This window comes from Leptodactylus fuscus, chromosome 1 (assembly GCF_031893055.1).
Source record: "Leptodactylus fuscus isolate aLepFus1 chromosome 1, aLepFus1.hap2, whole genome shotgun sequence".
Lineage (NCBI taxonomy): Eukaryota > Metazoa > Chordata > Amphibia > Anura > Leptodactylidae > Leptodactylus > Leptodactylus fuscus.
This window is the reverse complement of record NC_134265.1, coordinates 299,449,952-299,464,170: the sequence shown is the minus strand read 5'-3', so window position 1 is coordinate 299,464,170 and position 14,219 is coordinate 299,449,952. Positions and strand designations below refer to the sequence as shown.

General features: G+C 39.9%; 1 protein-coding gene across 1 annotated transcript in view; it reads left to right on the top strand.

Annotated features, from left to right (window-relative positions):
- VEGFC (vascular endothelial growth factor C) overlaps positions 1-14,219 on the top strand; it is a 97,801-nt gene that overhangs the window by 65,688 nt on the left and 17,894 nt on the right. Inside the window, exons 2-3 of the mRNA XM_075258465.1 lie at positions 6,004-6,205; positions 7,717-7,907. Coding sequence (XP_075114566.1) covers positions 6,004-6,205; positions 7,717-7,907 — 393 coding nt within the window. The remainder of the gene's footprint in view (positions 1-6,003; positions 6,206-7,716; positions 7,908-14,219) is intronic.

The following is a 14,219-nucleotide window of genomic DNA, read 5'->3' as shown; positions in this document are numbered from 1 at the left end:
TTCACTAGAAACCTATTCACTTTGCCATTACTGTAAAAGGCTGCAATTTTTCCATTAGCATTTCCACTGCGGGCAAATCGCAGTGTTTTCGTCCCATGGGGCCCCAGCCTAAGGATGATTAATTTGAGCAGAAACATACCTTTATGACCCCAAAACATTGGCAATGCAGAGCTAACAATCTTTTTATCCATTTTTATACTTTTATGCAGATCAGTTAGAAAGTTCATTAGGGGTGGGACCTACAGTGGTAGATTTAGCTACAGACAACTGTGATGCAGACAGAGGCTAAAAATGTCATTCATGGCTACAGGGACATCATTGAGCTGTGATTTCAGAGGAGAGTCAAAGAATTGTTAGCTCTCTTTAGGTAGCTCTCTCTGGTCAGGCCCACCCCCAGTGCACTTGCAGCTTCCATGTCTCTGCTCATGTGTATGCTTTTTGGTTCTACACTATGACCATGAGGCATTTTTCTATGTATTTTGTATGCCCTGTTTTATTTGTCATGGCTTTTTATGGCGCTATGTGTTTTATGCCACTTGGCTTGTCAAGCCTACAGCTAATCTTCTGGACCTTCCATACTCATGCACACTCAGTTCAGTTGATCATGTGAACTGAATAGGTAACGTAGAGTAAGTCTATGCCAGGAACCTCTGGTAATGGAGTATCCAATATATAGATGTAGTTAAAGGGGTATTACCAACTGGCTTGTTCAGCAACCTGCATGTTGTGTGCTCTCTTCACTTTCTGGTTTTCTCGGTACATTGGTGGGCAGGGTTTCATTTGCTCTGCTTAGCTCTCTTCCTAGCAGTATGTTTGCAGGTAGTAAGCTAATGTAGCAGACCTGGATTTGATTGCAATAAACTGGTTTTAGTTCTGTATTTACATATAGCAGTAACGGACTCCCTATCTCAGCCCTTATCAGCCAAATTCAATTAAACTGACTGATAAGTGGAAGAGCCGAAGATAAATAGCTCAGAAATACTGGAGCACTCACCTCCCTCCTCCCCTATCTGAGAGCAGGAGCTCCGTTATTTGTCTGTGGCAGAGACAGAAACAGCTCAGAAATACAGGCTCAGCTCCCCCCCCCCTCCTTATTCTGAGAGCAGGGAGCTACTTCACTTGTGGACTGAGGAGATAAGCTCAGCACCTGGCCCATGGTCATGGAAACAGAATGTACACAATGAAGTAAATAAATTAAGATAGCAGCCAAACAAAGCAGTTTTGATAAAGCTATGCATTTAGGAAAAGTCTTAAATCCACATAGTAGCAGTATAGATAGGATCCTTGAGATGGGACAACCCCTTTAAGTTTAACTTGACACCATCTCACCATCTCAATGGCTTTTGAAGGCTTTTGTTGTCCTCAGTGATAAAATATCATGCTACAGAAAGTCAAGTTAAACAATGCTACATCTTTACTTTATTAACAATTTTTGGCACCTTTCTGTGAAATCCTGTGGCAGATTTTGTCTCATCTTAATTCTATATGTATTATTTCCAGAGTAATAACCAGACTGGATTGGGGATAGCTGCATATAAATATGCCAATCCTGACAGTGTTTTACTGGGGATATTTCAATACATAGTACCACTAGAATTACAATCTTGGTGCCATATGAATGAAGAACACCAAAAGCACTGTTTTGCAATTTATAGTGGCTGAGAAATGTTTGAATTGAACCCCCCCCCAACTCCCTTAGCTTCCCTACATAAAAAATAAGCAAATCTGTCTCCCATGATGTTAATATAGTAAGACAGTGCCTCATTCATGCAGCCCACTAGGGGGCGCTACCTTTAACATCATGCCTGTCCTTCCCAGAGGCCTTTGCTGCAATGAAGTGGAATTTTACCAAGTCAGTCTCTCAGCCGAGGACAGCTCTTTCGATCTGATTGGATCTCTTCAGCTCGGCACAGACAAGAAAGGCTTCAGACCAGGTTAAGGGGATATTGTTACACCATATAGGTTTGTGGAGACGTATCAAGCCATTTTCGCTCCACTGTGAGAGATCATGGGAAGAATATGCAAATCTGTCTCGCATGATGTTAATATAGAGAGACAGTGCCTCAGTCATGCCCCACTAGGGGGTGCTCCCTTTAACATCATGCCCGACCTTCCCAGAGGACTTTGCTGCAATGACCTGGTCCAAAGCCTCTCACCTCTGCCAAGTTAGTCTTCTCTGCGCCAGGCTGAAGAGATCCAATCAGATTAAAACAGCTGTCCTCGGCTGAGATTTGCATATTCTTCCCATGTTCCCTCACAGTGGAGCGAAAATGGCTTGATAAGGCTCCACACAGCTATATGGTGGTCTCTCCCTAAGGAGTGACAATATCCCCTTAACCTGCATGAAAAAAATACTGTCCGCCTGCATATCAGTGACAAGTGGTGTATACTTTCAGCTCACAATACAGAAACAGGGAAAAAATATTAAAAAAGAGCATAATTTTATAGAAAGGGTTCAAAATATGTTTATATATATATATATATATATATATATATATATATATATATATAAAACCATACACCCAATACCATGAGATGTTCTTAGGAAGATTTAAGACAATCTCATTCATTATGAATAAGAAAAGGATAATCCTTAAATTCCTGACCAAAGAGTAAGGAATCAGTCTGTGGCATCACGTTTGATCCCATAAGATTAGCAGTAATTTGGGTTTTTCGTACACCACTTGACCTTTGCACTACAAGGGTCAAACAAGGCTGAAGGTGACATTCACCCTACAGGGTATGGATAAGTGTAATGTCGGAGTCAGTCAGCATGTTTGGATTGCTTGTCATGATTAAAATACTTTTTAATTACACAGGAAAATATTTAGATTACATGTGGAGGGAACAGCTTGTAGTCAACAAGTCGAGCACATGTAAATAGCGGCACGGAGACATGTTTATAATTCCCGATGATTTCATGTTAGTATTAAATATGCAAGGCACTGAGAGAAATTTTGTAATATTTCAAGGAGCAGCGATTGAACATTTCACAGCTTGCCAGTTGTGTAGCGGTGGCATCACTGAACATGACAGGCGCTATTACACAGTTTCAACATCCATCCAGCTCATGTGGATTTTTTCCAGGAAACTAAGCATTTTAACCTTACAGTACTTGTTGAGAGGTCACGGAGAAGAAAAGTGAGACTGCAGCTATTGAAACAAATGGTATCAACATCAGGATGTCTTTTTTTTTTTTACGTTCTCCAAGCAGAGTCATTTCTCTAAATCAAAGCCCTAGTGTTAAGCATTCAGCTCCATTTGTTGAGACATTACATCTGGAATCTACAAGCAATCATGCTACATGTTATTTTACTGCATTTTAGCATATTATAAAACTTTTTTAGCAAATCCTTATGTTAAAGACATTTTGGCGTAGTCTGAAAATATACCCATTATATAAGGAATTGCTAAGAGAATTAATTCTAGCATATGTGGTAAACTTGTGAAACCAATTCCTCAGTCTTGGATCAGAGATCCAACCTCTTGTGGGCAGAGACGTGACTAAACTTAGATTTCATAGAGACATTTCAATCCCCTCCAGAGTAAACTCTCCAAATAACTGTATAGCTCAGAGATGAGGCAACCACATGAAGACACATGTTGGTAGCACAAACGTCAAGAGCAAGCTCCAGCTTATTGTGGGATATCTCGGTCATCCTTGCCTTGAGTATTATTTAGGTTGGCCATGCTTTTTTATTAAATTGTTTCCTACACTTATATCCATTTGATATGCCATAAGTGTCTGATCGTAGCGAATCCAGCTGCTAGGACCCCCGATAATCACAAAAATGGGGATCATGTGAATGGAAAATTGGTGTACCTGTATAGCTTCCACTATATTCACTTCTCTGTTACTTCCAGAATGGCGATCTTTGTCACTCCCATAGAAGTGAATGGAGCAGTGGTCACCACCTCTTTAGTTATATGGGGCACTTCTCATGATCACTGGGGATTTTAGCTGTTGGACTCCCCAGCAATCTGTCACTTATTCTGTGGATAGGGAATAAGTCTTGTTAGTGAGAAAACATTTGCAAAATACTGGATCAAATTATAGAAAGCTATATATAGTGTAAGAAGGTGACAGGCAGAGTGCTGGAGCCCAGATATATCAGTCCCAGGTTTCTGACATATGTGTGGTCCAGGGCAGATCTGGAGTAGGCCTCAGTACAGGTGTAGATCCTTGGCTCATCACTAGGCCAGAAAATGCTGCAGATCCTGCATTGCAGTCAGTTCCATGTGGTGGAAGGAGGTGTGTGGTTCTGTCCTGTAACCGAGTCCGGTGAGAAAATATTGCTTCTGTTTTGTTCGTGTGGCTGGAAATAAGCCATACATATAGTTAGGTTATCTGTTCTGTTAGCTGGTGGCTCAGACGAGCAGGTATTTATTTTGTTTTTGCCTGAAGTCAAGGTTTATTTGTTTTCCTGTTTTTTTTTCTGAATAAACCAGCTAGCTACATATTTTGTGTCCCTGTCTTGACTGTTTGGGTCCGCACCACTGCTTCTACCGAGCTAACTTACCCACAATAGCTATATGTTGTGTTTGTGAGTTCAGCATTACTCCCCCCCCCCCTCATTCCTTGACGCAAATAAAGTATAAAAAGAGACTGTTCTACTTTATGTTATGTGTTAATATCAGTAGAGTAGCCACAAAAAGTATGAGGAGGGTAGAGGGCAGTGATACTAGTGTGGCATGAACAATTTTCTTGAGAAGTTTAGAAAATTTAATAAATACATAAATAAATCCCGATTCTCTATTTTAATGTTTATATGAAACATTCATTTTCACAAGACTGGTTCCAAATAGAGACATATGGCATGATTTATGTGAAGCTATGTGTTTTCCATTTTTGTGTGTTCGCTTTTTATAAATAGAGTTTATAATGTATTGCAATATATAAAGTTGTATTATATTGTTGTATTCATTAAACATTATTATAACTTTGTTTGCTAGGCCCCACATTGCAGAAATGCAGAATTTTTTTATGCAGATTTTGCTGCATTTTTATGAGTGAAAGTCAAGAGTGAGTTTACTAGAAATGAAACATCTAAGTGCTTCCTTTATATTTTCTATTTCTTTACAAGCCACTTTATTTTAACCAAAGTCCAAGTGGCTTAAAATAGAATGGAAAATATAAAAGAAGCACTTAAACATTTCCCTTCTGTTAGATCCACTCTTGACTTTGGCTCAAAAATGCAGCAAAATCTGTAACAAAAAATGTTGCGTTTCTGCAACGTGTGGCCTTAGCCTTAGTACAGTCAGCTAAGTCCAGGAACCCAGTTACTGAGAAAAATACCTCCTTGGAGGTCAGCTGATTCCAGCAGTTCTAGGATCTGGAAGCCCCTGTAATCAGTTGGCGTGACTAAGGACCAATCCTGGCGCACATTCCTGCCTCTACTACTATTATTACCTTCTGGGCCAAATTTACCAGAGCAGGAGCCACTGTTAAGGCCTATATACATATAAGAAAATAGTCAACCAATGGTTTTGTCAGGACTAGCCAATGTCCTTGGGTGGCTCCCAACTCTTCCCTGAAAGATGATGTCATGGGAAGAAATGAATGGGCATGTTGAATATTTTTTCATACCTGATCCTTTGTTCATCCATTAGATTAACCAACAGAGGTGTCTACCCTATCACTGAAACCCAGGCGCATAACTTGATGGGGTGCAGAGGGTGCAGCCGCTCCAGGGCCCTGGAAGCTTAGGGGGCCCATAAGCACTGACATCAGTATTGAGATTGCAGCTTCCATCTGGTCCATAAGCCAAGGAGACCCACAGATTACTGTAACCACACTAAGGTTGATTAAACTCCTTAGCACCCCTAACCATCACTATCAAGAATTTGCTGTAGATGAGGAAGGGGGCTCCGGACAAAAGATAGCACCAAGGCCCACAAAACTTTAGTTACGCCACTGCTGAAACCTAATGTATATGAGAGGAGTCGAGAGGGCTTTATAAAATATAGTGACCTAGAATGACTCATTTTTGCATTTCTTTAAAGGATCACCCAGGCAAAGAGCTGGAGGAGCAACTGCGAGCTGTATCCAGTGTGGATGAACTAATGACACTGCTCTACCCCGAGTCCTGGAAAATGTTCAAGTGTCAATTAAGACAAGGAGGACAGTCCAACTTTGATAATAGAAGAGCTGACAACCTTAAATTTGCAGCTGCACATTCCAATTACAATGCTGAAATCTGGAAAAGTAAGTGTATTCTGGAATTTACCCATTGTACCTGGCAGTATCTGATATAAATATAATTACAATAGAATTACAATATATCCAATCGAGATCCAAATATCTAACCACAAAAATAATTTTAATCATCATAGCAAAATGTATTATAGAAATAATATTAATGTATTTGTATTGGTCCATGAGTCAAATCTTTAAAGCTGCATTACCGTCTGGAACCATTGAATAAAACGTACAAATTAGAAAACTTTGCATGCTGAGATATTTTTCCTTCTTGCCTGTGTTTTAGGATTTATATTCTCTTCAGTATGTTGTCTGGTCTCCATGGAATATAGAGGCTTTGGGAACCACCATGAACTTGGGTCTGCTTGCCTCCGCCCAGCCATGCACACAGCGGACAGTGGAAGGCTCATGAATGTATGTGCGTTCCACTGACTCCAGAGGAGATGTGACAGCATTCCTTACTATTATTAAATAGTAGAATTTACGAATAATTCAGCATGTTGGAGCAATATTAGGAAAAAGGATACACGGCAAAGAAGGTAGAAGGTCTTTACTGTCACTGATAAGTTACCCAGACGGCAATGCTGCTTTAAAGTTTGGATTAATATATGGATGTCAATAGATATACAGTGTAACCTTTTTAAGATAACTACCTAAGATTATATTTGAAAAAAAAAATGCCCTTTAGAGGTTGTCATCTTAAAGACAATGACTAGTGTATAAATACAGTACATGTATCCTTCCTTACCTTTCCTCTTGTCTGGATGTATGGATATATATGTGTCAAGCTTTTCAAGACAACACTGTCATGTAACATTGTATCAAAACGTAATATGCTGTATGTTTCTATGGGCAGACACCCAGTGGTTGTGTTGAGAATTGCATCCTTTCAAGAGATTTTTAATGCCTTGTTATATCAAACTGGTTTTGTGAGAAACTTGAGACCTTAACAAAATGTTAGCTATGAAAAGGGTAGACACATCTGTATAGGGTAGAACTGAAAACATGTGTCACAGGTTTGTAAAGCAAAGGGTTGAACTGCAATAACAAAACAGTAGAAATGAATGGTGTGCATTAGATATAAGATAGGTATCTAGTTTTAATTTTTTATAAATGTTTCTGAAGACATGAGAACATATATATATATATATATATATATATATATATATATATATATATATATATATGTATATATATATATATATATATATAGGGCCAGACCCACTTTATCCAATAGTATAGCATGGTTATCAATCAGTAATACTGAACAATGGGGCTGTAACACCATGCTGAAAGTTTTAGTTTTGTAGCAGCTGTAGAGCCACAGGTTTAGCTACGGAGTATAGTTTGCAATAGACAATTGAAAGAACATACTGTATAGTCTTGGACCAAAAATGCTTTTTAGTACTTCTTTGGAACCTACCTGGCATCTTAAAGGACAGTTTACTGAGATAAATGACAATTTATTATTATGTTATTAACACTACAAGTAATCCACAAATACTTTTCTTTGTTAGGTATTGAAACTGAATGGAGGAAAACCCAGTGTATGCCACGAGAAGTATGTGTAGACGTTGGAAAAGAATTTGGGGCCTCAACAAACACCTTCTTTAAACCTCCCTGTGTGTCCCTATACAGATGTGGAGGATGCTGCAACAGTGAGGGGCTGCAATGTATGAACACCAGCTCTACGTACGTCAGCAAGACAGTAAGTTTTAATCATACTCAGACTGTGGCCATAAACCTTGATGGAAGATGAATGAGAATATGTAGGGTACACTTAAATCATAGACATATTTCTATTGAAGTGATTCCAACATCCTCTTTGGTTATTGAGGATATTGCTGTCACTTCACTTTTGTCGCTTTGATCCTAGAACTCGGTTGTCATAAAGCCACAGCAGATCTTGTATTGGAAGACAGAAGCATTCAGCGAACCTCAGATTTGGCAGTGACTTGTGGACTCATGGAGATCAAAAGAGAAGGAAATCTATTTACCAGTCTCAGAAGAGCACTAGAGGCGCAACCTCATAAATGTCAAGCAAAACTGTGTCATGCTGACCATCCTAAGTCATAGTTTTCATTTTTCTATTCAAGTATTAAGAATATTCCTATGAGAAAAAATGTAGGAAATGCAGGTTTTTTTGTATTACTAGAGACTTCGGAAACCTTTCACAATAATCGTATCACAGCATTGTGCTGGATTTATTTTTGTCAGTGTCAGCATAAATACATTCACGTTCTTGTTTATTTAATATTGATTTTCTAAGCTTGAAATATGATTTAAAGTGCCCTCTACTGTCCAGCTAAAATAGGTACACATTCAAGTACATAGAAGAATTGGATTGCTATGATTTATTTGGGTTAATCGAAAGGGTTCTCCAGGACTGTTTGGAACCACTTTCCTTTCTTGCTTTATGAACCTACAAGATCCTCCTTTCTTCTAAAGGTCCAAAACATTATCAAAGAGAAGAAGAAGGCACTGCAAAGGAAATGATCTGTGCTACATTGTTAGTGTCAGTGTAGACAGGTCAGTAATGTTGTGTCCTCTGTAGACAACAAGTGTCTTATTGGCTCTCAAGTGCCAAGTAAAACAGGTGTATTCTGAGTCTTCACTGTGTCCAAGGAGAGCAGAGGCTTTATGGCAGAAAGTGCTGACTACAAATATTTCAATGTAGATGTCGGTGATGGACAGTTTATTCATGGCTGCAGATTTGAGGCCTCAATAGTTCTTTCAAGTAGTCGGAATCTCATTTGTTCATTGATTTAAAGGCCAGCAAATAATTTAAAACTTATTCTCCATTTTACAGTCTGGGATGACTACACACAGTGCACTATGGTAGCCCAGCCATGAGTTTGGATGTATCTTCTGGTTAGACAAGGTGATTACTTTTTGCAGTGTTTTTCAGAAAGTAGCAAGATGTAATAATGGCAGGTTATCAGGTTACTGTGGGACAGGTCCCCACTGGTGTTGAGCGAGTAGTATTCGATTGAATACCTCGCTGGCATAGGAATGGGTGTAATCGACCAAACACCAAGGGGTTAAACGCATCGAATATTCCTATGCCGGCGAGGTATTCGATCGAATACTACTTGCTCAACACTAGTCCTCACTAATCCTGAATGGAGGTGTGTGGATATTATTTTTGGCATTGGTTCCATCTCTTTATACATCCTAGTCAGTGGCGTAACTACCGCCATAGCAGCGGAGGCAGCTGCCACAGGGCCCGGGACATTAGGGGTCCGGTGACAGCTGCTACCGCTGCTATCATTATACTCGGGGGACTTTGCAGACCCCCGAGTATAATGATCAGCGGACCGGGAGAGGTAAGGGAACGTAACAAACACTGTTACTTACCTCTCCATGATCCTGCCAGGCCTCCTTCCTTATTGTCTGACGTCTGTGACGTCACATGAACCCGGCCTGCTTCACGGGTCATGTGACGTCCGACGTCATAGAACAAGGACAGCAGCGGAGAAGACAGCATAGGAGCCGGGGACAGGTAAGAAACAGTAATTTTTTATGTTTTTATTCCCTCGGGTCTTCGATTATTATACTCTGGGGTCTGAAAAGACCCCAGAGTATAATAATTGTTTATGGGTGTCCACTATGGGCTATAATACTGTGTGCAGTGGCCACTATGGGGGATAATACTGTGTGCAGGGGTCACTATGGGGGATAATACTGTGTGCAGGGGCCACTAAGGGACATAATACTGTGTACAGGGGCCACTATGGGCATAATACTGTGTGCAGGGGCCACTATGGGGCATAATACTGTGTGCAGGGGCCACTAAGGGACATAATACTGTGTACAGGGGCCACTATGGGGCATAATACTGTGTGCAGGGGACATTATGGGGGATAATACTGTGCGCAGGGGCCACTATGGGGCATAATACTGTGTGCAGGGGCCACTATGGGGGATAATACTGTGCACAGGGGCCAATATGGGGCATAATACGGTGTGCAGGGGCCACTATGGGGGATAATACTGTGTGCAGGGGCCACTATGGGACATAATACTGTGTGCAGGGGCCACTATGGGACATAATACTGTGTGCAGGGGCCACTATGGGACATAATACTGTGTGCAGGGGCCATTATGGGGGATAATACTGTTTGTAGGGGCCACTGTGGGGGATAATACTGTGTGCAGGGGCCACTAAGGGACATAATTCTGTGTGTAGGGGCCACTAATGGACATAATACCGTGTGCAGGGCTTACTAAAGGACATAAATGAGTGCAGAGGAGGGGGTCGGTCGAGGTCTTCGGTGTCGGTTGGGAGGGGGCCATGTCAAAAGTTCACCACGGGGCCCCGCCATTCCTAGTTACGCCACTGATCCTCGTATAGATAGCAAAACCCAACTCTTGCTTTGCTTTGTAAACCCTCTGTATATCTCACCAATACCAGTTTGATATGTGATGAGGATTGGGAGAAAGTACCTGGTACTCTCCTTATGCCCCGAACTTGCATTTGCCCCTTTTTATGGTATCATAAATTCTTAGACTACCTGCACTAGCCTTCAACTCTATACCTTCTGGTCCTGGAAGGGTGAAAGATTTGACCATAGTGTCAATCTTTTATGTTGTTTTTCATCTGCTGCTTGGCGGTCTCTGACTCCTCCACTACTGTAGTTTCTGACAGAGCCCTAGAACCAGCACTGAGAGGACATTAGTCTGAAAACCTTCTCTTATTACCTTATAATGATTTATATTGGGCCTTCTAGGAGTCTTGGTAGTACAGCACATGGCATTATTATATTCTAGCCAGACCTTAACTATTCTCATAGGCAAGAAAAAAGAATAGGGTTCAGGCATTTCTGTGTCTATTATTATTATTATTATTATTATTAATAATAATAATAATAATAATAATTTGTTCAGTTCTTGCTGTAAAGGAAAAAAACAAGTGGTGACAGAATCAATGTGGTATGTTAATCCAAATCCTAGAGCGTCTAATCTGTGTACAAACTCCTTTCTAATAGTCGGTTCCTCCTTAACATTCCATTGTTTGGAAAACTCTGTAACTCTTGTGTATCGTACACTGGCGTTTGACCTACAAATTAGTATTTTTTTGTTTATCTGGTTATGGTAGTAATCTCTTTTAATCCAAATATTATAAGGTGTAAGAGATTTTTCTTTCTTTTAACTTATTTACTTTACATTAACATGACACAATAATCATATGATCATAAAATTACCATGGCTAATGATGAAAAATTACATAGTGCGTTATTTTTTATAGCAAACCTACAAATTACAAGGTGTATCAGATAACTGTAAGGGCAAAGGGCATATGGATTTGTTTCAGTCCGAGGGGATAGCTGGTAACAATGGTCTTGTTGCAGCGACTGGTTCTGGGTGTTGCTGTAACCGAACTGATCACTGGGCTCGTTTCAACCTGAAAATGGGGTTATTTTTAAAGATGAGCAAGTAGTATTTGATTGAGTACCTCCCCTGCATAGTTATTGGTGTAAAAAAGTGCCAGGGAAGGTGGGAGGGGCATCACATTTTTACTGCGTTTACCATGTGGTATGCGACCGATTACACCAGTAACTATGCAGGGGAAGTATTCAATCGAATACTACTCGCTCATCTCTAGTTATTTTCCCAAAATAACTCCTTCATTACCTAAAGAATGAACCCAGTAACAATCCATAATAAAATGTGGGTGTTGGGTCATTAAGTGTGCCATCATGTACATTTTTCTTTGGCAGTGATTGTGTGAAAATTGCCATTGTTCTGTAATACACGTTGAAGCTCTTGCTACAGTAAATTTAGCAATTTATTTGACTATATTTCCATAAGAGTCTGAGAAAATGACATCATGCATGACACACTATAATTATTGCAATGGTGTTATATCTCAGGCTGTATTCACACGGAGGAATTTGCTGCGGATTTCACCCCCGAATCCAGAGCAGAGTCCTCCCGGAATCCACCTTCCATTGTTTTCAGTGGGAGGCAGAGATCGCAGCAGGATGCATAAAAAAGAAGTGTCCTACTCAATCTTGCCGCAGATTCCAACCGCTCGAGGCTCCTTCCCGATTAAGCCCATTCATCCAGGCCTAATCAGAAGCAGGATGCTGTGATGGAATGCTGATGCACTGCATAGGCATCTTGTCGCGGCTACACTGCGGCGAAGATGCTGACGGCGGAAAATGAAGAAGAATTCCTCTTCATTTTCCACTGTGTGAACATACCCTTATACATATTATTTTATCATTGAACTTGGGCATTAAATATTATTTTAGAATTTGTGAGAAGTGGGTCAAAGCTCGGATATGTAGAACCAGATTTGGAAACCCAAAAGAAGAATTTCATTTCAGAGGATACTACACGCCTTAGAGTATAAAGTAATCTAAATATTAGATTCAGCGTGGACCTCATTTAGCATAAATGACTAAGACTAAGATGCCTTTAGCAGAATCGGTAATATTACATAACTTGGCCCAATCTGCAAACCCGGAGGAGCACTAATAACTCCAAGTCCTAGTACGAGTCCTTTACCTCTTTATTTTATTAGCTACATTTACATTTGCTGGCGGGGATTGTTTTCTTACTGATCAGAGAGTTTTAAGCAGATCCTTTTAACAGAGAAAATATATCACCAAGTCAGACATACTTAGTTTACAATGCTTTATAGGGTCACAGTATTCCCATAGAGGGATTCCAAATCAATAGAATGAAGATGTAAGTGCAATGTATCTTCTTAAAATGACCATATATTGAGAAATGGGACAATATGTAAAAGAAGAAAGGAATAGCTCAAGTAGTTTTATGTTCTTTACTTAATTTCACATCCTGCTTCTCATTTATCCAATGTCTGATCTTAACATCTTCATCATTTAAAGTATTTCCCTGGTCTTTCTCTCTTTAAAGCTCCTTAGAGGATCCTGGATAAATACTTTATCACTTATAAGGCCATTCTTTTATCTTCAAAGCTCTTGGTGTAGCTACTCCCCCTGAAAATCTCAGCCTTAATCTTTATAATGAAAGGTAGACATCTCCTCCACTCAACACCCAAGTGCTTTCTTTCCACACCTCCAACACCCACAGCAAAGACAAAACCTTCCTATACTGTGACCCTCGAATCCTAATGTGTTTTCAGAAATATCACATTAACATCTAAGATTACATCACCCGTAACAATATACCTTTGATTGTAGTGTGTACATGTGACATAAGGATAAAGCGGATCCTGGAAGGATGGCAAGCTTTTCGCAGTAGCAGATCACATTTGCTCTACTGGGTAATTTGCTGTTTTACAATATGGAGGGGAGATATAGTATACTGTATAAACCTATAAATAAGAGAAAGGGAAATTTAATGTCAATGAAGCAAAATGTACAAAATAACAATACTTTGCAGTTTTGTGTCACAGCATTAAAGGGATCCTATCATGTAAACTCATTTTTTTCTCACTAAGACGTAGGAATAGCCTTAAGAAAGGCTATTCTCTTACCTTTAGATGTCTTCTCCGCGCCGCCCCCTTAATGGTCAGTTATCTTTGACAGTTAAGGGGGCCATAATGAAAAAAATGTAAAATGCTATGTTTTGTAGGGAAATCAAACATAGTAACCGAACTTTGCCCTGACGTCTGATTTACTAGCACAGGGCCAATTTTATATGTAAGTGTAAATCCTCTTTAAAGAAACACTGGAAGGAGAATGTTTTCAGAACTTTATATAAAACCACTTTGCGGTATTGCTTTAAGAATCAGGATTACAGATTTTAGATGGAATTTTTAACTTCTTAAGAATATAGCTAATTTCGGTCTTCACGAAGTCTGATTTTCTCGTTCTAATGCCAAGAACTTTAAGGGTGCGTTCACACGATGTAAAATGGAGCTCAAGCTGGCACGTATACGTGTGTCAGCATTTTGCGCGCTCAAAAAGATCCCATTGATTTCAATGGGAGTTACGAGCGTATACGCTGCGTTATTTTGCGCCCATAATTTTGCGCCCACAAAATTACGGGCACAAAATAACGCAGCGTATACGCTCGTAACTCCCAT